The 23,917-nt window shown below is 37.4% G+C and overlaps 1 protein-coding gene across 1 annotated transcript in view; it reads left to right on the plus strand.

Annotated features, from left to right (window-relative positions):
* Window positions 1–783: 783 nt before the first annotated feature.
* LOC148956008 (uncharacterized) overlaps window positions 784–23,917 on the plus strand; it is a 488,643-nt gene continuing 465,509 nt past the window's right edge. Inside the window, exon 1 of the mRNA XM_089088947.1 lies at window positions 784–884. Coding sequence (XP_088945073.1) covers window positions 840–884 — 45 coding nt within the window. The 5' untranslated portion in view covers window positions 784–839. The remainder of the gene's footprint in view (window positions 885–23,917) is intronic.

Genomic DNA, 23,917 nt, shown 5'->3' on the forward strand with positions numbered 1-23,917 from the left:
AGAAGAGGCCACACAAAATAAGTGAATCCGCTCAGTCAAATTTAACTTAGAGATAATTGTCTCTTTTAAATTGTTCATTTTGAGTAAAATCCTGATACTTAGGATCAAATTCACTTCCAAGCATTATTGTGGCCTATAGAATTGAAAAACATGATTATATACTAATTGTAAACCGATTGTCCATTTCAGAATTCTCATCCAATAGCATTTGAACCGTCCATTCATGTGTATGAATGGACGGAGGGCCCACTGGGGGCCGTCCAATTATACAAGCTGAAATCCTTGTGTGATTTAATTTCGGCAAAATTTCAGACTTTTACCTTTTGTCTCTTTGTTTTGGTACCCTTGTCCACGGTGCTCAAGTCTCACGTGGAGGTATTTTTCGAGTGTTTCTACTGGTGACTAGTTGCTTTATAATCCATTTTATCACTAAAAAGGACACTATATCTTTGAATTTACGACCAAGTGATCCACCTTCTAATTTTATACGACTACCTGCCCGATGCAATGAGGCTGAAAAAAAATAAAATAGGAGATACATTGCTGTTTACTGAGTGTGCGCTACCGAGCAGAGCCGTTGACAATGGTTGATGCTTAAGAAAAAGAAAGTAGAAGCAAAATTTAATTATTACAAGACAAGATATAAATATAACAGATATCATATGAAAGGTCTGGGGAAAATAGACCACTAAAATCGCAAATGTGAGAAAAACACATGCCGTTAGTAGAAATTATATTTGATTGCTCATCAGCCTCAAATTATGAATGAATACTTTTTTTCTTCTAGGGCCGAACTTATTGAAAAGCAGCATCCCTGTGAAAACGAAATCAAATGTTAAATGGATAAAGCTGTCGAACTAATCTTGAGCAATGATGACCTACAGGTAATGTTTTATATTCTCTTTTCTTTCAAATAGGTTTGTAATAGGTTCAAATAGGGTATCTAAATTTATACAAATCATTAAGTTCAGTGTTACTAATCAAAAGCTACGAGCCTAAACAAATTTGCCTGATTTTTAAAAAAGGGAAGGAACGCCCCTAAAAGTCAAGGAATCTTAATGAAAATCACACCATCAGATCCAGTGTATAAAAACCCTATTTAGAAGTTCAAAGCTCCCATTTACAAAAATATTGAATTCTGTATGTTTTGCCAGAAAAAAGGTCACAGTTGCGTGTTTTTTTGTTGTTTTTTTCACCAGGGGGATCGCATCGAACCAATTGTCCTAGAATATTGAGGAAGGGCTTATTCGAACGAAAATAAAAAGTTCTAGTTCCCTTTTTAAGTGATCAAAAAGATTGGAGGGCAACTAGCCCCCCTCCTACCCACCGTTTTTCCTAAAAGTCATCCGATGAAAATTCTGAGATAGCCATTTTGTTCAGGATAGTTGAAAAGCCCGTATAGTGTTTCTTACTGGGAAGTATACATACTTTTTCGGGAGCGGGGGGGGGGGGCGGGAATTTTCACAAATGGAAATTTTTAATGGGGATACTCTTCCGTGGGGAGGGAAGTTCCTGGGGGTTAACTTTTAAAGAAAATTTTGTACTGGGGGAATTTGCCAGGATTTTTAAACGAAATTCTTTTTTCTTTAGGCTTCTTATAGTTTTCAATGGGTGTCAGGTTTCAGATAGAATGAAAGCTTTTTATATAAATATACTTATTTTGACTATAGGTTTAGCCATTTACGCATTATTACGGTTTGAATAAACAGGCATATGTACATGAAATGTAAATAAACGTGCTTTTTTCACTTTTCTCTTCAAATTTCTTATATTGTGCACAGGTTTATAATAGGATGAAAGCGCAGCGTTTCGGAGACAAACTTCGTTTGACAGTAGGTTTTGGAATTTTCTAGTTATTTTGCTTATAATTAGCAAGCACATGACATATCTAAGCATAAAACATGCATATGTAGCGTATGCATATGTGAGCAGCTGATGAAATATCTTCAAGGAACTTTTATATCCAACAGGTTGAAATTCTCCAGAGATGTTATTGATGTATTTAGAGGTAATTTTATCTAAAATATTTGCAGTTAGTTACTTATTAGGATAAACAATCACTGTCCAGACATACCTATATAGGGAAGCCAACTAATGATACCCAACGTGTAGACAACGTTACACCTGAAATATCAATACAACGTTACACATTGAGCTACACATTGTTATACAAAACAACTGAGGGTTTCACTGTTAATATTACACAATTTTGCACTTGATGGAAGTTACACCTTTTCAATATGCCCAAGAGCGCTAGTTCGGTGAGTCTCGCTGTGCACCTATGAAAATACGAAAAATTATGTTGTTTTTTACTCCGACTTCATAGCTGGTTGCCCTCCAATTTTGAAGGCAGCCAGCCCCCCTCCATCACTAATTAATTTTTTTTAATTCTGAGACCATTTTTTTCAACATAGTTAAAAGATCTAATAACTATGTCACTGGGGATGGCAACCCTCCACAACCCTCGGGGCAAGGGCTGTAAGTTATATCATTCAACCATTGTTTCCATATAGTATATGTTATTGGGAAATAGGGCATAGTTGACCTTTAGTGTTCAAAACGACCATGGGTATTCAGGTGAAGCTTTTAGAGAATATCGATGGAAGGGGTGCACTAAATCAAAACACCTTATCTGCATACAGATTGTCAAAACGACGAACTCAGGAATGACTGAGGGTATTATTTTGGAACCTTCAGGAAATGATAAGAGGGGGTGATCAATTGACCAAAAAGGCAATATTTGCACACTACTACTATTGCTACTACCCACTACCTACTGCTACTACTACTACTATAGCAAAGGCTTTTTGTATTAAGTTGAAACCTCCCGACTTTGATGGTCTGGTATGTTTAAGTGATCTAGCTACTACTACTAGTACTAGTGCTGTTGCTGCTGCTACTATTAGTACTACTACTGATCCAACTACTACCGCTGGTACTCCTTCAACTACTACTGCTGCGACTGTTACTACAACTACATCTTAAGTGTGTGAAGGTGAAAATCTTAGGGAATAGTGAAGGGGAAGTTGAAATGAATCAAAACACGCCGTGTGCATGCAGGTTATCAAAAGGCTGTATCAGCAAAATCTTGGGAACGGCTTAAAGTGTGAAGTTGAAACTCCCATGACTTGTTGCGGGAGAGTTTGAACTAACTAAAAGGCAATATTTGCATAACATTACTACTACAACATTGCTACTGCATAACATTGCTACTGATTTTGCTACTACCGCTATTGTTCCTGCTACTACTACTATTAGAGTTATTGTAACTACTGCTTCTTCTACAACTACCACTGCTACTACTGCTGCTGCCTCTACCATTACTACTGCTCCTAACGCTAAGCGTATTAAGGTGAAAATCCCAGGGAATGTTTAGACGGTATTGAACTGAATTAAAACAAACTATTGGCACACAGAATGTCAAAAGAACGCATCAGCAATACCTCGGGAGCTGCTTACTGTATTAAACTTAAACTTTCAGCTTGTGTTGAGGGGAGGGAAGGTTGAAAAAAGCAAAAGGTGCTCTGTGCATATTGCTACTAAGGCTACTATTACTACTACAACTATTGCTACTGCTGATGCTAAGGGTAGTAGTGGAGGTATATTCCATTTAAACAGGCCCATAAGGGGTATACCGAAGTTGCATGCCCCTCAAGACGCTGGTGTTATTGATTGTTGATCTATTGCGCACACGTGGATGTTACGTAATACTTTAGGGGGAAAAAGCTTTTCAAGCTTTTTCCCCCTCAGGGCCGCTAATCAAGAGGAGACCCCGACCCCCCTCCCCAGGTGTCAACCCATTATGATACCCCCGTGACATTTCACGCACCATGGCACTGTGGCTGGCCCATGGTAAACTGTGGCAGATATTATCATTTATAATTCACTTTCAGCCATTTTCTTTATATAAATTCGGCTTTAAATCCATTGCTTTGTGTTTTTATAAGCCAATCATATTAACCCCCTAGGTATTTTCATATCTTTTTTTGACAAAATAATATTCAGTTCCAGTTCTCCCGCTTCTGGTCTCCGATTACAGCGGCTCCAGTTATAATTCTGTTGGCTCCCAACCCGGTTCCAGTTCCAGTCTCAGTTCCATTGATTCCAGTTTCGGTCCCACCGAGCCCGGCTCCATCACTTCTGCCCCCGATTCCACGGTTCCAATTCCACCAATTCCGCTCCGAGTTCCGCAGGTTCCAGGATTTTTTTTTATGCGGCTGCCCACGTAGTACTCTGTGGCTGGTCGTCTTTATTTTTTTTACGAACGTAAGACCAAATTCGAATTTTCTGTGGGAATACCCCATCGAAGCAAATGATGAAACCATTGGATGAGATAACAAAAAATGAATTACCATCCATGGACCATGACTTTTCTTGGCACCTGGAACTTTGTGCCCCGTGTGACTCCTGACCCCATTGTCCTTTCTACCCCACGGATCAGCACAGTCCAGAACACTTCAAAATTACTAACTTGTCAATCCATTCGAATAGTTTAGTCTTATATTCGATTCCCTCATGGGACGAAACCTTTGATGGCAGATTATAAAGGTTCCCTGAATCAAAACACGTCTTTCGTAGGTGGTCTTTGGGAATGTCTTGTGTAAACATCCCGACAAAAAAAAACGTCTCGAAGAAAAAAAAAGTCTCGAAGAAAAACGTCTTGAAGAAAATAAACGTCTCGAAGGAAAAATAAACGTCTCGAAGAAAAAAAACGTTTCGAAGAAAAATGTCTTTAAGAAAAACAATAACACGTGCGTTTAAATCGTATTAGTAAACAATAATATCTCGTAAACTATCACGTAATATCCAAGTCTGCGCAATATGTCATCCTCATTTACATCCGGGAGGGGTTCTCCACTTAATTAGCGGCACTGAGGGGAAAACATCTTGAATAAAATGTCTAAGAGAAAACATCGCCTAAAGTATTACATGACACCCAGTTGTGCGCAATAGATCAATAATCAATAACCCCTGCATCTTGAGGGGCTAGCAACTTTAGGTATGCCCCCTATGGGCCTTTTTAAATGGATTTTGCCTCACTACTATTGTTAATAAGTTAAATCTTCCAAGAATTATCTAGAGATGTTGAACAAAATCAAAACATAGTATGAACATGTAGATTCTCACAAAGGTGTAACGGAAAAATTTGTTACACCTGAAACACCTGTTGAAACCTGTTACACCTGTTGAAACTATCAGGGCATGTTGAGGTGGAATTTGAACTAGCCAAGAGGCACTATGCGCATACTCCTACTACTAATACGATTACTGTAACTAGTGAGGCTAATGGTATTAATGCCAAAACTTTCAGGGAGTGTTTAGGAGACAATTTTATCTAAATCAAAACAAACTAAATGCATGCAGAAGGGTGTATAATCTTAGTAAAGATTAGTTAAGATAGTAAATGATCTAATCTTAGTAAAGATTAGATCATTAAGTTAAAACTTTCAAAGATTGTTAAGGGATGTATTGAACTAAACAAAAGGCAGTATGTGCATTTTACCGGTATTTATAGTATTGCTTCTGCTACGACAGCTACTTCTTCGGTGGCTAAGAGCATTAAGTTGAAACTTTCAGGGAATATTTAGGGCGATGTTTAACTAAATTAAAACAGACTGTTTGCATTCAGGTTGCCAATAGGGTGCTTGAGCAATTTCTAAAGAACTGATTAGCATATTAAGTTGAAACTTTTGGGATGTGTAGAGAGGAATGTTGAACTGACCAAAAGACACTATATGCATATTGGTACTACTACTACTGCTCCTACTTCTGCTACTATAATAACAATAATAATAATAATAATTTATCTATGCCCGCTCATGAACAAAAAATGACAAGTGGAGTACAAAGAGAGAAAAAGGAAATAAACAAAGAAACTACAGCAATCAAAATCATACACATATGCAATCAAAATATACACACGCATTTTCCTGGATCAGTTTTAAAAATTCTGGTCCATTGCTTAGTTCAGTCCTACGTCTCTTATTACCCTACAATATGAATGTCAACTTTCTCTTCTTTTTTGAAACCACTTTCTAAGCAATATGGTAAGGCAAGAAGGCTTATACAGAAAACATATCGTTCTACAAATAACCCAACTAGCCCATTACTTGATTTGCAGTCTCTCTACATTCTTTCGTGCGCTTCTTTCACTTTTCATCAACTTCATGCTGATATTTCCATAGCCCTTCAAACTACTCCTTCTTTCGTCACTGATAGGTCTACGCATCATCTTAGCAATTTAAGGAATATTAATATTTTATTCATCTATCGGTTAGGTCTGACTTTAATCCATTAACTGCTTGTCATATCGTTTTGAATAGCCTACCTGAGTCAGCTCAAGAATGTCTCTCGTTTGGTAGTTTCAAAAGAATTTAAAGAAATTTTTTAATGTCTCGATTTTAATGTATATATATATGTTTTTAAATTTTATTATTACTATTTTTTTTGGGGGGGGGGATCCTAGCCTGGGTTAGAAATGTTAGTTGTGAGGGGCGTTGAGTTTGTTCAATATTTTGTGGCTTGGTTTCAAATATATATTTGGAATTTGGTTTAATTTATTGGATAGTCCTAAACTTCCTTTTTTTTCTTTTCTCCTTTTTTTTGGGGGGGGGGGCTCTTAAAATCCCTTTTTGTTTGGGTCTATTAACTATTGTTTTTTTTTCTTTGTTTTGTTGTGTTTGTGTGTTGGGTCTTTGAAAGGTTGAAATGCAATATATTGAAAATACTTTTCTTCTCTCTCTTTTTTTTAGTATTGGTGTCATTTGTGTTTTTTCCTGGCCATAGAGCCTTACGGGGGATTCTATGTTAAAGTGTTTTTGTTGTAACTTTATTGGTTGAATAAATTGATTGATTGATTATAATAAGTAACACTGGGTTTATTTTAAAATAAAGTATACATCGTCGATTCCCTGAAGCAATCTTGTGCGGAATAAAACCCTCCTAACAAATCGATTAAAAAAAAAAAAAAAAAAAAAAAATCATAATTAGAGCTTAACTGACCGGACCCGAAAACCACCGAACATCCAAACAGCACCTAACAAAATTATAATATTTATTATCTTAATCATATTCATATAATACCACACTAACTTATGGACACAGTCATAAAGGGTGTGCACCGGCAGCAACTCGGATAATTTGTCGAATGATCTTTTTATAGCCTGATTTTCCAGATCTGGCAATACTTCGATCGGGTCACGCAAATTATATGAGCTCAGGAGACAAGTGCTACGTTCGTATAACGGTAGACGCAGCAAAAATTTCAGATACTTGCAATAAACTGATCAAAGTTTCATTTTTTCTGTTGCTGTTAACGTCCCATAGCGGGGAGATATATAGAAGATGTGGCAATGTAATTGCTGAATAAAGTCGTGATAGCACTTTTCTATTGTAACTATACTTGTGCTGCTAACTTAGCATAACTAAATCGAATCGCGGTATATATATTTTCGATAAGCAGGGTCCTAGAACTGATGATGCTAGAGCCATACGTAACACCAAGGTACTTTAGTTGATGCACCGAAAATGCTTTCGTTCCATTAATGATGACGTATGCAGGGCTTCCACTTCTAGGGGAAAATCCCTATTTTAGGGGAAAATCACTTCTTTTAGGGACACTTATTTTGAATCTAGGGATTCAGGGGAATCTGGGGTAAATTAAGGGTTCTTAGGGATATTCAGGGAAAGTTAGATTTTTTCAAGTGAAGGCTGAAATATTCTCATAGATTCCATATGCTCTGTCTTCTTGAAAAGTCTTATCTGTCATCACTGCCTTATGTTGTGAAGATCAGCGCGAAATTTCAAACAAAGCTAAAAGCGTGGAATGACATTCATTACTCATTATGTATTTAGTAGTTTAGGTAGCATGGTATTTAGATTATTTTTAAGCACTGTCTTTGATTGGTGTAAACTGCCGACATAAGGGAGTATTGGTTAGGCTATGCAGCAATTGTAGAATAGGAGCATGCAACCTATACACTTAATATTAGGCCTAGGGATTCTTTCAATCTGGTGATGATCTCTTTCTCCTGTGTTCATCTGAAAATCCTCAGGGGCCTGTCCAGATAGAGCACCAGCTGCCTTTGTAAAAAATAGCTCATGTAATTAATTCACTTTTGAGCTGAGTGGGGTCTTGCATTGACCTGAGCTGAACCGGAGTGGTGTCACCAGTAAATGTGTTCCATGATGAGCTGTTTCAAGAGGTCACCAGCAGATTGAAAGAATCCTGAGTGAGTGGACTTTTTAATATATCATTCTACTATAAAGCATTATGAATAAAGTCATACAGATGACTTTTTACACCTCCTGCTATTATAGAGTAAACAGAAATAAAGTCTTACAAATGACTTTTTGTTGTTTTCTCTATGTATCAGTGGGGTAATATAATTTTTTCTGTATGAAATTTTGGTGGATCATATATTAAATATGAAAACCAAAATGTCTTTTGTATAACTTTATTTGTGCTTCTTAACAATAATTTGATGTTTAAAAAGTCATACAGAAGACTTTATATCATTCTCCATCATTTCTCTAGAAATAGAAATATATAATTACAAACATACAAGGTATAAAAAGTCATTTGTAAAGCATAGTATATATTAAATATGTAACCTAACCTAGGTACCTTTTTCTCCCCCTAAACCCCCAAAACAACAGTTTAAATATTGTCAACACATTGGAAACCACACTAAGCATTAATTACTGCATAACAGTGTCTTTAATTAACCCATGCAAAATGGATTTTCTGTTGTATCTCCAGTTTGACATATATAAAAGAGTGCATTTAACATAAAAATACCAAGTTATCTGTAGGACTTGTTCATGTTTGCTATATAATAGTACAAGGTATAAAATGTCATCTGCATTACTCTATTCATGTTTGCTCTATAATAGTGTAAGATATAAAAAGTCATCTGTATGACTTTATTCATGTTTTCTGCTCTATAACATGCTCTCTGCTACATGTTTTTGCTCTATAAAAGAATGAGGCATAAAGTCATCTGTATGACGTTTTATCATTCTACATAATAGGAGAAAGCAAGATACTGTCTTCTGTTTGACGTTATTCTGCATTCTATATGAGACTAAATGAAAATTTTCTATTGCTCAAAGATAAAGACAATTTTTTCTATACTATCATATGTAGGTAACCCTGAGTGGGGTTTTGCATTGACCTGAGATGGACCGGAGTGGGGTCACCAATAAATATGTTCCATGATGAGCTGTTTTTTTACAAAGGCAGCTGGTGCTCCATTTGGATGGTCCCCTGCGGATTTGCACATGACCATGGGAAAAAGAGGTCACCAGCAGATTGAAAGAATCCTGAGTGGCCTGAGTGGACCTATGCTAGAATTGTGTTAAAACTGTGGAAATAAATCTGGTCCTTAATCTATAAAACAGTGGGAATCACAGAATTTTGCCTGCAAAAAGTCAGAGTTTACACCAACATCAGTATGTGTGACCTGTGATATCTGTCTCAAAGATTATTAACATTAGCACCAAAGTGGATGTTGATACAGGCAGGATACAGGGAGGTGACCTAGGTTGATGGGTGAAAGGGCAACAACTGTAATTTTTCAATGCTAAAATTTTCTTTCAGTGTTATAAATTCCCTTCTATGATTGTACACTCCAGTTAGAGCACATCTGACCTCTTTAGGAGTAAAAAAGAAAAAGTAATTCTGCTACAAAAATGGATATTATTATTAATTTTGTGACTACAGCAATTTTAAACAGGTCAGAAGGGCTTCAATTTAATTAGGAAATAAGAAAATATGATTTAAACCATGAAAATACAATTTTCAACTTGATAAATGACAGGCAGTGATGTTTTGTCCTGACACAAAATGGAACTCTTGATTGCTTAGCTCAAAAACCAAGGCAGGAAATGACATACTAATAGATAGACCTGGACTCCAGCTATGTTCTGATCGCAGAAACAAGTACACAAAACATTTACAGAAGTTGAAAGACTTGTTTCTAGCAAGTACAGTCCTGAACAACGCTAACCTAAGGTCACCCTCCTGTACAGCATGTGACTTCTGTGCCAAAAGTTAGGGACAGATGCTGGTGCTGGTGCAAACTGTGGCTTTTTTGCAGACAAAATTTGCAGTCCATACTGTCTATAAAGGACCCTGCATTCTGTTCAAACTAGCTCTGAGTACCCTTATTTTAATCTGATAAAAATAAAACAATAATATTTAGTCTAGTCTTTTGTTCATGTCCATTGCCTGCCACTTGCCATCTGGAATCATGTAAAATCTACTGTTTTGCCTGGGACTGCAGCAATGTGAAAGTACCAGATTAAATTATTTTGTTAAGCTAGGTTTAGAGAAAAACTTCTTTCGTGTTGTTTTTACTTGGGTTGGTCCTTCCTAGGTTAGAGGTCATCAAAGCAAAGCTCTTTTAGTGAAGAATTGGGTCACAAATTCCTTATTCCAGTTAAAGTGGCATTCCATATATGAAGATTATTATTCATCAAGCTAGGCATACTTCGTTTTGATTTTGCAGACTTTTGCAATGCAACCATTGCAAATTTTCGGTCCTCCATACTGCAAACCCAAATTATACATGAGGTAATTTAAGTTAATTGAGGATATAAACGTTAAGGCCCATGAGCATAGTTTAGCATGATCTAGTTATTTTTTATCCTTGTACAAGTAATTATAGAAATAGACTGGTTTTGATCACTAATAAAATACTTTTTTCTTGGGATTATAGACATGCAAAGTTCGTCTGAAAGCCAGTGTACTGACTCAGAGGAAGATAATCTTCCAATTGTGTCTATTCCTGAAAAACGAATGGATGATGAAGATGATGATGTTCCCAAAGTTCACCTCCTGGCCACTCCCCCCCAAAAAAAGCAGGGTTCAGGTCAGAATTCCCAAAAGAAAACATATGAGCAAAAGTTTGTTCACAAGTGGCGTCAGTTACCAATGTTAAAAAACTGGATAGATAAAAGAGTGTCCAATAGGTCAAAGAAGAAGACTTATGTATCATACTCTAAGTTCTGTTTGAAATCTGTATTGTGGGAAATCATAGTTGACCAAGCATGTTCTAACCAAGGAGCACATAAAAGCAAGCAATGAAATTGAGACGAAGTCTGGCAGTGGCATCATTGAAAAACTTCTTACTATAGGCAGTCATTCCAAAGATATTGAACAGCGCATCTTCATATTTTTGGCAGAATATAATCTGCCATTACATCTTGCAGACAGCTTGATCCTTCTCCTGAGAAAATTATTTCCCAAAGACCAGGCCCTGACAAGGGTCACTTTGGGTAAACAGAAAGCTACAAATATTTTGCAACAGAATTTTTCATTGGTGCTACAGAACCAGTTAGTCGAGTTGCTCAAAACCACTTTTTTCTCTGTGATAATTGACAAAACCACTGATGTAACTGTTGATAAGCAGCTAGCTATCATTGTAGTATTTTTTAGCGAGAAAGATCTAAAACTTCATGTTGAAGTATTGGACATGGTTAAGTGTAGTGATGGATCGGCTGAGGGTCTGACTAACCACATCAAACAAGTCATTGAAAAATACTCGATTCCCTGGCAAAATATTGTTGGATTTTGTGCAGATACAACTAACGTCATGTTTGGAGCCAACAGATCTGCTTCAACACTTATGAAAGCCATGGTGCCCCACATCCTGAACGTGAAATGCTCATGCCATCTTATTCACTTATGTTCATCCAATGCATGCTTGTCACTTCCCAAGGCACTAGAAGACTTGGCGCGTAATATCTATGCCCAATTTTCCAGAAGCACTTCCAGGCAAGATAAGTATGCCAAATTTCAGGAGTTCTTTCAATGCAAAGCACACCAAATTCTTGCTCCGGGACTGACCCGTTGGTTATCCCTTCAGGCCTGCGTAAAGAGGCTTATGGAGCAACAGGTTGCTCTTATTCACTATTTCGTGGAAACCACGTTTGACGACCCAACTGCAACAAATGACCTTATCATGTCAACTTTACAAAGCAAGTTGACAAAGCCCTACCTTGAATTCATGGACTACTCTCTTGGCCTCTCCAACGAATTCAATACAGTTTTTCAATCCGAGCCCCCACTTCTCCACTCTCTAAAGGCAAGTGTCAGCAAACTTGTGAATGATGTTGTGTCTAACTTCATGAAACTGGACTATATTCGCAGTGTTGGTTTGTTTACCGAACTGAATCCTTACCTTTCAAGTGAGTACCTGCCTTTAAACCAGACATATGTGGGAATAGCTGCAACCAACTCCATGCAAGATATCAAAGATGCTCAAGAGCCAAGTGATAACATTGATCTCTTTTACCAGTCGTGTCGAAAATACTATATTGTCCTAATCAAGCAGATCAAAGACAAGTTCAAGTTTGATGACGAAATTTATGACATTTTGGCTTTAGTTGAACCAAGGAATGCAAGAAATTTGAAGCCAAAATCTCTAAAGCCACTATTTGTAAGATTTCCTATTCTAACAGAAAATGCTTCGCTCCAGAAAACGGACATAGAATGGAGGTCACAAGCAATGACTAATGTCATTGAACTTCATTTGGGAGATTCCCAAGTAGAAGACCTGTCATTTGAGCAGTACCGGAAGAAGATACTTTGTCTGAAGACTCGTAGTGGCGAAATCAGGTACCCGGAACTGGGGAAGTGCATATTGCTGATCTTCTCGTTACCTTTTAGCAACGTTCCAGCTGAACGTTTGTTCAGCCTCCTGAAATTGATCAAAAGAGACATCCGAAATAGTCTCGATAATGTCACCCTCGTCTCACTTATTCGAGTCAATTACTGGTTGAAAAACGAAGATAAAACTTCATCAACTGTCAGCATACCAAAAGCTGTCGCTGGCTTCAAGACCACGGCAAGCACTATGTGCGATGAAGTGCTGGAGATGACACCTATTTGAAGTGTAAAAGATGTTATATGTTATCATTATCTGAAGTAAAAAATAACAATTTGATGCTGCACTGTTTGTTTCGTGTAAATTCGTTGGAAATCTAGTGCAGACCTCGTGTTTAGACCTAAACACGAGGAATTTTAGGGAAAATTGGTATGAAAACAGGGAAAATTGAAATCGAAAAGTGGAAGCCCTGGACGTATGTCAGTTTGTTCGTGGGGCGTGAAGGAGTCGTAGACGCTAAGCGCATCGGGCAGTCCTTGACTGTTAAGGTATTCTTCTACAAGGCTGTTGGACTTTCAAATTCACTTCGTCCCGGACTTAAGGTAGAATATGAAATTTTCCGAGTATTTGAGTGCCTCCGCCCTCCCCGTTGCTGTTATAATTGTCAATCGCCTGATCACGTGAAGGCCAATTGCACCAGCCCTCCCCGCTGTTCCCGCTCCAGCGGTATGCATTTATCGACAAAAGGTGAACCATGCATGGTTGAACCGAAGTGTGCGCTATGTGGCGAAGGCCATCTTGCAGTCAGTCTAAAGTGCCGCGTAATCCGCATAGCCATAGCTAAGCGTGCCTCAAACAAGAAATGACTGGAATAGTAACGTTTTCTGTGTGTTCTTTCAACTTAAATGGCACCAAAGACAAAGATTATTCAATTAATCAGAAAGTGAACTATTTTGACATCGTATTGCTACAGGAACATCTTTTGCCGGCTGTAAGTGTCAGCTCACTAAACAGAAGTGACGAACATGTAGTTTATACAACCAGTGCCAGACGTACGAGGGGCAGACATTCCGGAGGGCTTACATGTCTTGTGAGTAATAGACTTTCGTGCTTTTCTCCCCATTGCATAGGCTACACTCTTGTGATAATTTTATTGCCCTTCGAATTGCAGATCTAGTGATTATCAATACTTACCTGCCTGATTATAAACAAATAGTTTTGTCGTTTACTAAATTCACAAAAGTTGTGTTATCTCTGAAGAAGTTCCTTAGAAACATTAAAAGTCCTAGATAAAAGTGGATCACAGTGTGAGACCTAATATTAGTATCATAAATAGTGAGGCAACTTAGTCTGACCTGAACTTCATTATGTTCCATATGGATATAAGGTATTATCTAAGAGTGCAGTGTTTTCGTATTTTCATGGTAGCCGACGTTGGACTGTATAGACGATTGTTTTCGCTTGGCTTGTGTGTTATAACGGAGTTTAGATGCTCATGGTGAGGCAAGCGATTTTGATCACTTTTTCCTACTTATCACCGTCTGAATTTCGCGTTCTTCTGGCCCGCATCATTGTGAATCTTCTTTACGGGGCACGAAATGGTATAATAAGCATGAATGGTATAAAGCTAACTCGACATTATATATCTGTACTTTGGAAACTCTGCTCTCATCTGTGACAGTTCCTTACCATTTACTTTGTACCAGTGTCTTCTCGCCTAATGCTTGATCACAACTTAATTCTTACTATTCTCAGATTGTTGCCTGCCTCAAACAAGCCGAAGCCATTGCTGTCCCTGTTTCGCGTATTCGTTCGAAAACTAGAAGTTCTTTATGGAAATAGGACCCTCAGTTAAAAATCGGGTAAAAATATGGCTTCGGATATGGAATGCGTGTGGCCGCCCCACTTCGGGTCATGTATTTAATATTAAAAGAAAAACTAAGTCTGAATTCAAATCTTACTTGCGAAGCATCCGATATAAGCGTAAGGAATTTCCGAAAAGTCCTCGGCAATGGAGTGAAGTGGTGAATTCTAGTAAGCTAAACCCAACTGTTTCGTCCAGTTTAATTCCTGGTGATTCATGGGTTAGTCATTAATCGACAATTTTCAGTACAGTAAATTATGCAGTCCATTCCGGGTTTTGTAGACTGCTTGATTCAGTTATTCCGCATAGATTACGCCAGAAAGATATTACCCCTATTAGTGCTGAGTCTGTTGTGAAAAGCATGAAAAAACTAAAATCTAAGTCGGTTTATTTGGATGGAATTTGTGTTGAACATTTAAGAGCTGATTCTCCCGAGTTGATTAGCCATCTGCAACTACTTTTTCAGATGTGTTTTAGTAGCTTACTAGTGCCTGATTCTTTCCTGTGTGGTACTGTTACCTCTGTTCTGAAGCGAGGGAAGGATCTGCTTAATTGTGGATCCTACCACCCTATCACTGTAGCGTGTAATTTAAGCAAACTATTTGAATATGTATTGCTCCTATTTATTCAAGATAAGGTGGATTATGGCGCAAATTCGTTCGGTCCAAGTTGCGTATAGGATACCAGCATGCCCACCGTATACTTGCAACAGTGTTACAAGAAGCACATCGTTTAAAAACGGAAGTTCATTTTTGCGCGTTAGACCTATCTAAAGGTTTCGATACTATTTGTCACTCTCAGGCATGGTTTTCTCAGGCACGTTTGGATGTGAATAGTTCAGTTATTTGTGTACTTCGGTTTTGATACAAAAATGCATTTATTCAGTTGAGGCAGGGTTCCCGGGCCTTTGGTAAAATCCCAGTTAGATCTGGGGTCCGTCAGGGTGGTGTGCTTTCACCTCATATTTTTAAAGCTTGTTTATTGAATGTTCTTAATACGATACCGCTTTCTTACTCTTCAGGGTTGTCAAACGTCTCCTTTATTGCATATGCGGATGATTTTCTGCTTGTTAGCAGGTCAAAGTTTATTTTAACGAAGTCTGTGGTACTAGTATCGCGGCTGTATGGGGAAATTGGAGTAAGCCTCAACACCGATAAATGCGAATATTTAGTGTTTAATTCAAAATCTTCAGCAACGCCGCTTGATTGCGGCTTATTTTCTGTAAAAAGTGTTGTGTCTTTCTAATGGCTCGGGTTCAATATTTGCAAATCGCTTTCGTTACTTCGTTTCTGGGCAGTGAGTGATATTAAAGATAAGCTGAAACTGGCGTACATGAAAATTGTCCCCACCAGGGGAAGACATAACAGAAAGACGCTGGCTAAATTCTACCCGAGTTTTTGTGACCATGCGGTTTTCTTCCCAGCTGGCCTTCACATCCTGCTTCAACCAGAGGCTATTAGTGATATTGGAATTATGTATTCCCGATATTGCAAGTTTGTGTTGTATCTGCCTTGCAGATACAGTAATAGAAAGATTATGTGGATTTTTGGCACTCCAGATATTGTTAGTTGTTTTGTCAGACAAAGTAGCTGTCTTCAAGAGAACATTTATGCTACTTTGGGTGTTAGCCAACCACTTATCCGGTAGCCCCAGCGCATTGAGTGTAATATTTATTTATTGTGTTGTTGTTAAATGTATTTTTGTGTTTTTTTTTCTCTTCTTTTCTTGTGTTACTCCACTTCATTTTCTGTATAGTGGGTCAAAAATAAATTATTATTATTATTTAATTCTAGATACTAGACTACGCGAGAGCGTCTGCGGATAAATAACCATGAACTCTGTCTTTTGGGCATTCACTTTTAGACCTAAGCCATCCCCCCCCCCCCAAATCAGCTGGTCGAGGTTACTCTGGAGGCTTGCAAGGCTAGTACTTATCATAAGCACATCATCAGCGTAACATAATAAACTAAAATCACAAAGTCCTAGGAAGAACTCTCCATATATATGCTTTGTTACTGACGAAGTAAGAACATTGAACATCACCAGACTAAGAATTGATCCCTGTCGAAGCCCTCTAAAAAGCCTTATAGGACTAGATAATGGTTGACCCAGTTTAACCCGGATAAATGAATATCAATACCAATAAGAAAGGCATGCTACCACATAAGCATTAACACCATTTTCTAACAAACTAATAAAAACCTGGGCTTGTATTACCGATTCGAAGGCAGACGATATATCGACACTACACACAAACAGGGGCTCCCCGAACTTCCTGCTTTCGAGATAATACGCTTCAAAACCCCAATGAGCAAACGCGCAGCTCCGATTTCAACGGAACCCAAACTGACGGTAATCTAAAGTGCATTTTGACACTATTTTTGGCAAAATTATTCTTTCTAAAATTTTGCTGAGGGTTGTAGATACTGTTATGGGATGATAACCAGAAAATTCATTGGGTTGTTTACCCTTTTTTGGGATATTACTCAAAACACCCGCACAAAAAGATTTCGGGACCATAGCAGAATCTATGCACATTTGATACAGGAGTGTTAGATGTTCTAATAGAAGTGTAGAACCATTAGACAGATGTTCAGACGAGATTATATAAAGAGCTTTCTTTCTCTTCAGCTGTTTAATAGCAACCTTAACATCAGCTTTCTTAACTACAAACAAAAATCTCTTTTGAAGCAAGGGTTCTAGTTTACTTTTCAGTTTGGACTCACTAGCACTTTCAAGACCCGGATCTTTAGATCCAAAAACGGATGAATAATATTTTGACCATTCATCTTCACTAATATTTGTAGGCGATGGCTTAGGCTTTGGTTTTGGTTTTCTGAAGCAATTCTATATACAGATTGGATTATTTAAAGCCTCACTTGATGCTCTTTCTGCTTCGTTCATTTTGAGATTTTTGACTAGCAAACTATAGTCTTTTTTTGTAGAACGATACAATTTATGTAAAATACCTGACCTAGGCTTATTTGATTCATGCCATAAATGATACCATAGCTTTGCGAGTCGTTTTGCGACTTTGATAGACGGACACTCATCCCGACCCAGCCGAAGAGTTCCTTTTCCCATTCGACACATTGGCATGGCAGTCGATTCTGCAACTTTCATAGCATGGATGATTTCCGAACACTGTATATCTAAAGCGGTTGGGTCTTTCGCACCATGCATCAGTAGATGGAAGGGCACTTTGATTTTGTTCATGATGTTGTCGCAAGTTTCAACATATACTTTGCAGTTTATCTTACGCCACTCAGTCTTTGTGTAGAACATACCAACAGTGTTTCGTATCAAAGTTGGGCTAAACGGAACCCTGAAGTTTAGGCCAAGATGGTCACTCACTACGTAATCAGAGTCAACTTGAACTGAATCGCTCAACTTTTAAGTTTGACAGTACATGGCCATGTTGCTGGTAGATCCTGAGTTATGAATATATGTGAAATCCTGTGTTTTATTATGTACTGCAACACAGTAAGGTAAAGAGGCTTTTAAATTGTCGGATAGTTTACCTGGTAGCATGAGGTCGCCCTGAAAATCGCCACAAATAACATACCGTCTGTTACCAAGCCTTTGCGCTAATCTGCCTAAGCGGTTACATGCTTCGGCAAATTTCTGCTCTGATCGGATGTTGTTCATATTTGTCGGTAGGTACAAATTCACAAGAAAAAATCCGATAGGACCTTGGAATTCCACTGCCGTGTAGAAATCACAAGATTCAAGGTATTGACATTGTAGGTGATCATCAAAAATCACTGCAGTACCACCGGATGGCCTTCCCCTGTTGTAACGATGCTTATCTTCGTGAATATATACAGATTTGACCGGATATTGCCGCAGGAGTCCGAAATTATCACGGGTAAGGAGGGGCTCTTGAAGACACACGACGTTATAAATCCAACACAGTTCACGAATACAATCTAGCTTTCCTGCATTATGACCATACACGTTACGGAAGAAAATGGACAGATCTGTCATTTGTTTCATTGTTTATTCTTTAGCATAGCTTTCTTTACGGCAGCACAGTGAAGGCTATAACAGGGGTTGTAATTACTGCCGGCAGGGCACAGTTGACATTTCCTAGATTGGGATTTACACGGGTTGTTTTTGGTTGATTCATGGGGGTCGGCACAGCGGGGGTACTTCATCTGCTGAGTATAGTCTTTAGCTATATAATCGAAGGATTGGCACTCATAGCACCTTCTCGACACTTCTCTGAATTCGATTTCTCTATGGTGAGTATATTCCACATAAAGTCCATGTTTCAGGGTTTTGTTCCGAGAGTTTGCGTCAGAGAATAGCAACTTGACGCTGCCCGAGTTACCGTATCTCCGGGCTTCAGTTACACTTGGGTTGCGCCTGCGAATGTCATCCTCCGTTGTCTCTTGGAGTACGCTATGGTGGCAGAAATCGGTTTACGATATTTTAATTTCAGATCTGGCTTACTGGCAAGGGCACTTGAAAGAGATCGGGCAGCATTCTCTGATTTCAAATATGCCATGATTTTTCACTATTACTAAGTGACTATTCACTAAGTATATTTTCTGAATCTGGTCATTCCCAAAATGATTAGTCAAGAATTCCTTCTGCCTGAGACACGATTCCGTAACATCGGGAGGGATGTTCCTAATGAAAACTCGGTTCATGTTCATTTGGGCAGGAGGGAGTGGGGGCTAGTCACCAGGAGTCGGGACAGAGGCTACGCAGTGGTCAATAAGCGACTCAAGCTTATCGGGACACTCGTTTACGCGAACGGTCAGAGCTGTCAAGACATCCTGAGGAACTTTAGGATGTCTCATAGGGAGGGATGTTCCCAAGTTCATTTGGGCAGGAGGGAGTAGGGGCCAGTCACCAGGAATGGGGACAGAGGCTACGCACTGGTCAATGAGCGACTCAGGTTTATCGGTACACTCGTTTACTCGAACAGTCAGAGGTGTCAAGATATCCTGAGGAGCACTAGGCACTTCCGAGATTTTCCAGATGGTAAGCCGAATTAAATTAAAACTTTCAACGCATGTGAAGTGGGATGTTGGACTAACCAAATGGTATTATGTGCATAATACTGCTACTATTACGAATGTCAGTAGTGCTACTACATCTACTACTACAACCGCCTCTACTACTACTACTACTACCACAACTATTATTACTACTGCTACTGCTACAACTGCCTCTACTACTACTATTGCTTCTACTACTACTACTACTGTATATACTACTACTACTGTATATACTACTACTAATGTTTTTACTACTACTACTACTACTACTACAACCATGACGACTACTCCTAGTACCACTGAAGCTAAGGGTATTATGGTGAACATTTCACGGAATATAGAAGACAATATCAAACCAAATTAAACCACATAAAATGGTGCAGGTTATGAAAAAGGCGTTACAGCTATATACTGGGGGCAGCTTAGAGTATTGAGTTGAAACTTTCAGTCCATGTTGAGGGGGATGTTGAACCAGCAATAAGGTGATATATGTATACTACTACTACTTCTACGGTTACTACTAATTCTTCTACTAAGGCTAAGGTTATTAAGTGGAAATTTTCAAGAATTGTGTAGGGGTAAGTTGGATTAAATTGAAACGTTCTTATGTAAGCCAGCTGTCAAAAGGCTGTATCGGCAGTATCTCTTACACAGCCTAGAGTATTAGGTTGAAACCTTCAGGGCATGTTGAGAGGTAAGTTGAACTAACAAAAATACAACATGTCCACATTATTGCTACTATTAGTAGTAGTACAAATGCTAGTAGTAGTAGTAGCACTACAGCTTGTGTTAGTGCTACTAATACTAAGGCTAATGCTATTAATGTCGAAATTCTAGGGACTGTCGAGGGGGATGTTGGACTAAATCAAAACACGAGCAGGCTATCAGAACAAATGCAGGCATGTGCATGCAGTCTATCAAAACGACGTATCAATAATATCTTAGAAACAGCTTAAAGTATTAAGTTTATACTATCAGGGCATGATGAGGGGATGTTGAACTAGATAAAAAAGTACAATGTGAAGACTATTACTGCTAACTACGAATACTGCTATTGCTATCACTTGTACTACTCCTAATGCAACTACTATTACTTCTGCTACTATGGCTACTATTATAGCTAATTCTAAATGCATTAGTCATACTTTCAGGTCATGGTGAGGGCGGTGTTGAGCTGAATTAAAACACATTATTATATTTGGCTATCAAAGGGGTGCATTAGCAATAAGGTCCCTTCACATTGAAAACGTAAGACTTTACGTTACGTTTAGTCTTAAGGTTGTTACGTTTCATGTTACGGGTCTTACGTTTATGTTCCTTCAGACCGAAAATCTTGCCTTCACACTGCAACGCCAATTTTCAGTGCTACCCATGCAAACCATGGTTTTCCTTGTTGTGCAAGGAAGGGGGCTGTAATTTCCCTATTCTAGGTTTTTGACCATACTGATTCCAACGGTCCACTTTTCATTTTGATCTGATGGCATTTTAGATGGGTTTTAGACTTTTTTTTTTAATCACCATAGATTTCTTTTCGAAATTAAGTTTTACTTTTAAGAAGAACCAAAGTAATAGTTACCATTCCTGAATAAGTGTCAGATGGAATTTTTTTTTCACTAGGTATTTTTTTTTCTAAACGCGTTTTTAACTTTTGGTTACTATGGGCTGTAGTTTGCTCTTTAGTCATCCCTGTGGTTATCCCAGTCCAAAGTTAAACTTCTGGAAGTAAACACTGGCAAAGGGAAAGGACACTGCATGGCAGTTTCCAAATTTCTTTATTTCTCTAAATCTCTTTACTTTTTTTCTTTAGTTTCAGTTTCATGGCAGGCATGTCTTTTTACACATTTTTAATAACTTTATGTTAAAAAGCGTCTCTTTACCTTGTTTTTCACCATATCCCATAGAATTAAGACACCTAATTATAGCTATTATATTATTTTCAAAGAAAATCTAAAACCAGTTACTGCATTTCAAAACAAAGCCATAGAAATGTCAAAACTATTTTTTCATATCATGTTATTACTCTGGTGTTAGTGTTATTATTGTTAATTATTTATATTACTGGAATATTTTTTAGACCTACTAGCCATTTTTTTCTTATAATTTAATGCTTACCTTAAAGAGAAAAAAGAAAAATCTTTATTAAGTTCGTCTATAAGACCAAAAACACACTGGATGATTAATTTTTTAATTGCCTTCATGATATCGATCTGCCACTCTAACTTTGAGTCACCTGGTACTTTATTCAGATGAAATAACAGTGATTGTAGAAAGTACCGCTCCAAATCATGCTGGTCATCACTATCTTTTTTTTGTCAATCGCTTGCTGTTCCTTCAGGTCTGTTTGATCTCTAGACCCAGTCTTTGCTCTGTTATGAGTTTGATTTTGGCTTGTTGATGCATATATTTGTTGCCTACTAGAAGCTTGGGAACTTGGGATATCTGTTTGATTGTTAATGATAATTTCTTCATTAGGGGTAATAAAATCACCATCATTCACCTCAACATAGTTATGTTGTTGGCTGCTAACTGCAGCATGTGAAACATATTAATCAGGAGATTTGGCGAAAATACTTGTTGTATAGTTACAGGGATTCTCACTAGAAACACCCTCTGCACACTCTGAATAAATTTTCACTGATATATTCTCATCTTGAACAGTGTTCCCTGTTGTCTAACTGTTCCTTTCAATTATATGTTCAGAAAGTAAGTTCATTCTTTGTACAAGCTTTTGGTCTTCTGGCTTTAAGCTTACACTAGCACCAGATCCACTTGTAGATCTCCCTTTTTTCTTTAGGTGGACATAGAGGTCTCGCAGGTTTTCAAGCTCCTCCATCTTTTCATTAGCTCATTAACTAGAAAAAACCACAATAATTACTAAATTTTTAAATTTTTAAACTTTACACATGCTTATTTTATAGCCCAATTTTTATTGCAGATTATTTGTAAAAAATATTGAGGAATTTAGTTAATTTCTGTCCTCAATAGCAAGAACTCCATAGCTGATTAATTCTATGGAGCAACAAAAAAGAATTTTTTGGACCATAGAAAGTCAAGGATAACTTAGAATAGAAGGAAAACTTACTGTGCCTTAAATCAAATTTATTGAAACAAGTACTTTGTCTACACCCAATTATAAAACATTTGTTTAGGTTACTAACTAAATTAATATCATTTCTTTGCTACTACAATACTTCAGTGCATAAATATTCAATAGACTGTACTGTTTTTCCATCTGTTTATCAAAGTTGAGTGTCACATAAAACCTGCTGGTCATGGGCCAAAAAACCATGCATATTCAGTGTCCTGATTGGAAGCTTTAAAATACAATACAATTTGTTGTGTTTGTATCAAATTTTAAGGTTGCTTTGGGTCCAACTAAACTTAGTCAAATTCAAATTTTGCTTCAAGACAATATCCACACACAGGTGTCTGTGGAAATGATGACATTGTATTTACTATTCTCTTTTTTTCCTTCTTTTCAAAGTTCATATTTTTCTACGACATTTTCCTTCCTTTCAGACAAAGTTCTTAAAGATCACACATTACATAGATATAATGACCAAAAATTAATTCTATCTATGTCGTTCAAATATTTGTACTAAAGGGTATTTTCAATCATTTAAATTCTTACTAATTTTTGGTAGTTGGTAGATCCTTCTGTCTCAACAAATCCATCTAAATATATTTCAATGCCACAGAAAAATTACTGTAGCCTACTACGAATATGCTGTTTGTTTTGAATTCAATAAATATTATTTTCACATGTTGGAAATGTAAATAAATTGTGTTGTAAAAAAATAATTTAAAATATATAGCCTATTGCCTATGCTATAGACAAAACTTTGCAGATCATCTATGCTTGTAATATTTTTGTACTTATTTCCAATCAAAACTTAGGTAATATTGTACAATTTTATTATTTTGAGAAAAAACAAATAGCCTTAAATAGCCCATATTGAATCCAATCATGGGGAATGGCAGTACAATGCAAGGTAGCATTACAGATCAGCAACTTTGTAGGAGAAAATGGCTTAATAAACTTAAATAAATAACATTAGATTCCTTATTTTATGCTCTTTTCCTGTGTCACATGTGTTTCTGACAGTGCACCTTATCTTCCCTAACAGTCCTGGATATATCCCTAAGATAGCCTATATAAAACTGCTACACTGCCAAAGAAATTAACTTAAAGTCTTTATTTTTTCTTAATGATCCTAAATCTTTTTATTTGAGAGGATGTTGTGAAACTAGATCAAACATACTATTTAAATGTACCAAAGTAGGTTAGATCCTAATCTAAATTTATTCTTACTTCAACCTCATAAAGAACATTTTAAATCCTGAGTTAAGTTACAAAACTAATCTCCTAAATATCATTTTAAATGATTAACTGTACCAGAGCAGGTTTTATTTTAACCTTAAACCCAAATAGA

Source organism: Artemia sp. Qi Xiang Cuo, chromosome 1, assembly GCF_049724085.1.
Source record: "Artemia sp. Qi Xiang Cuo chromosome 1, ASM4972408v1, whole genome shotgun sequence".
Taxonomy (NCBI): domain Eukaryota; kingdom Metazoa; phylum Arthropoda; class Branchiopoda; order Anostraca; family Artemiidae; genus Artemia; species Artemia sp. Qi Xiang Cuo.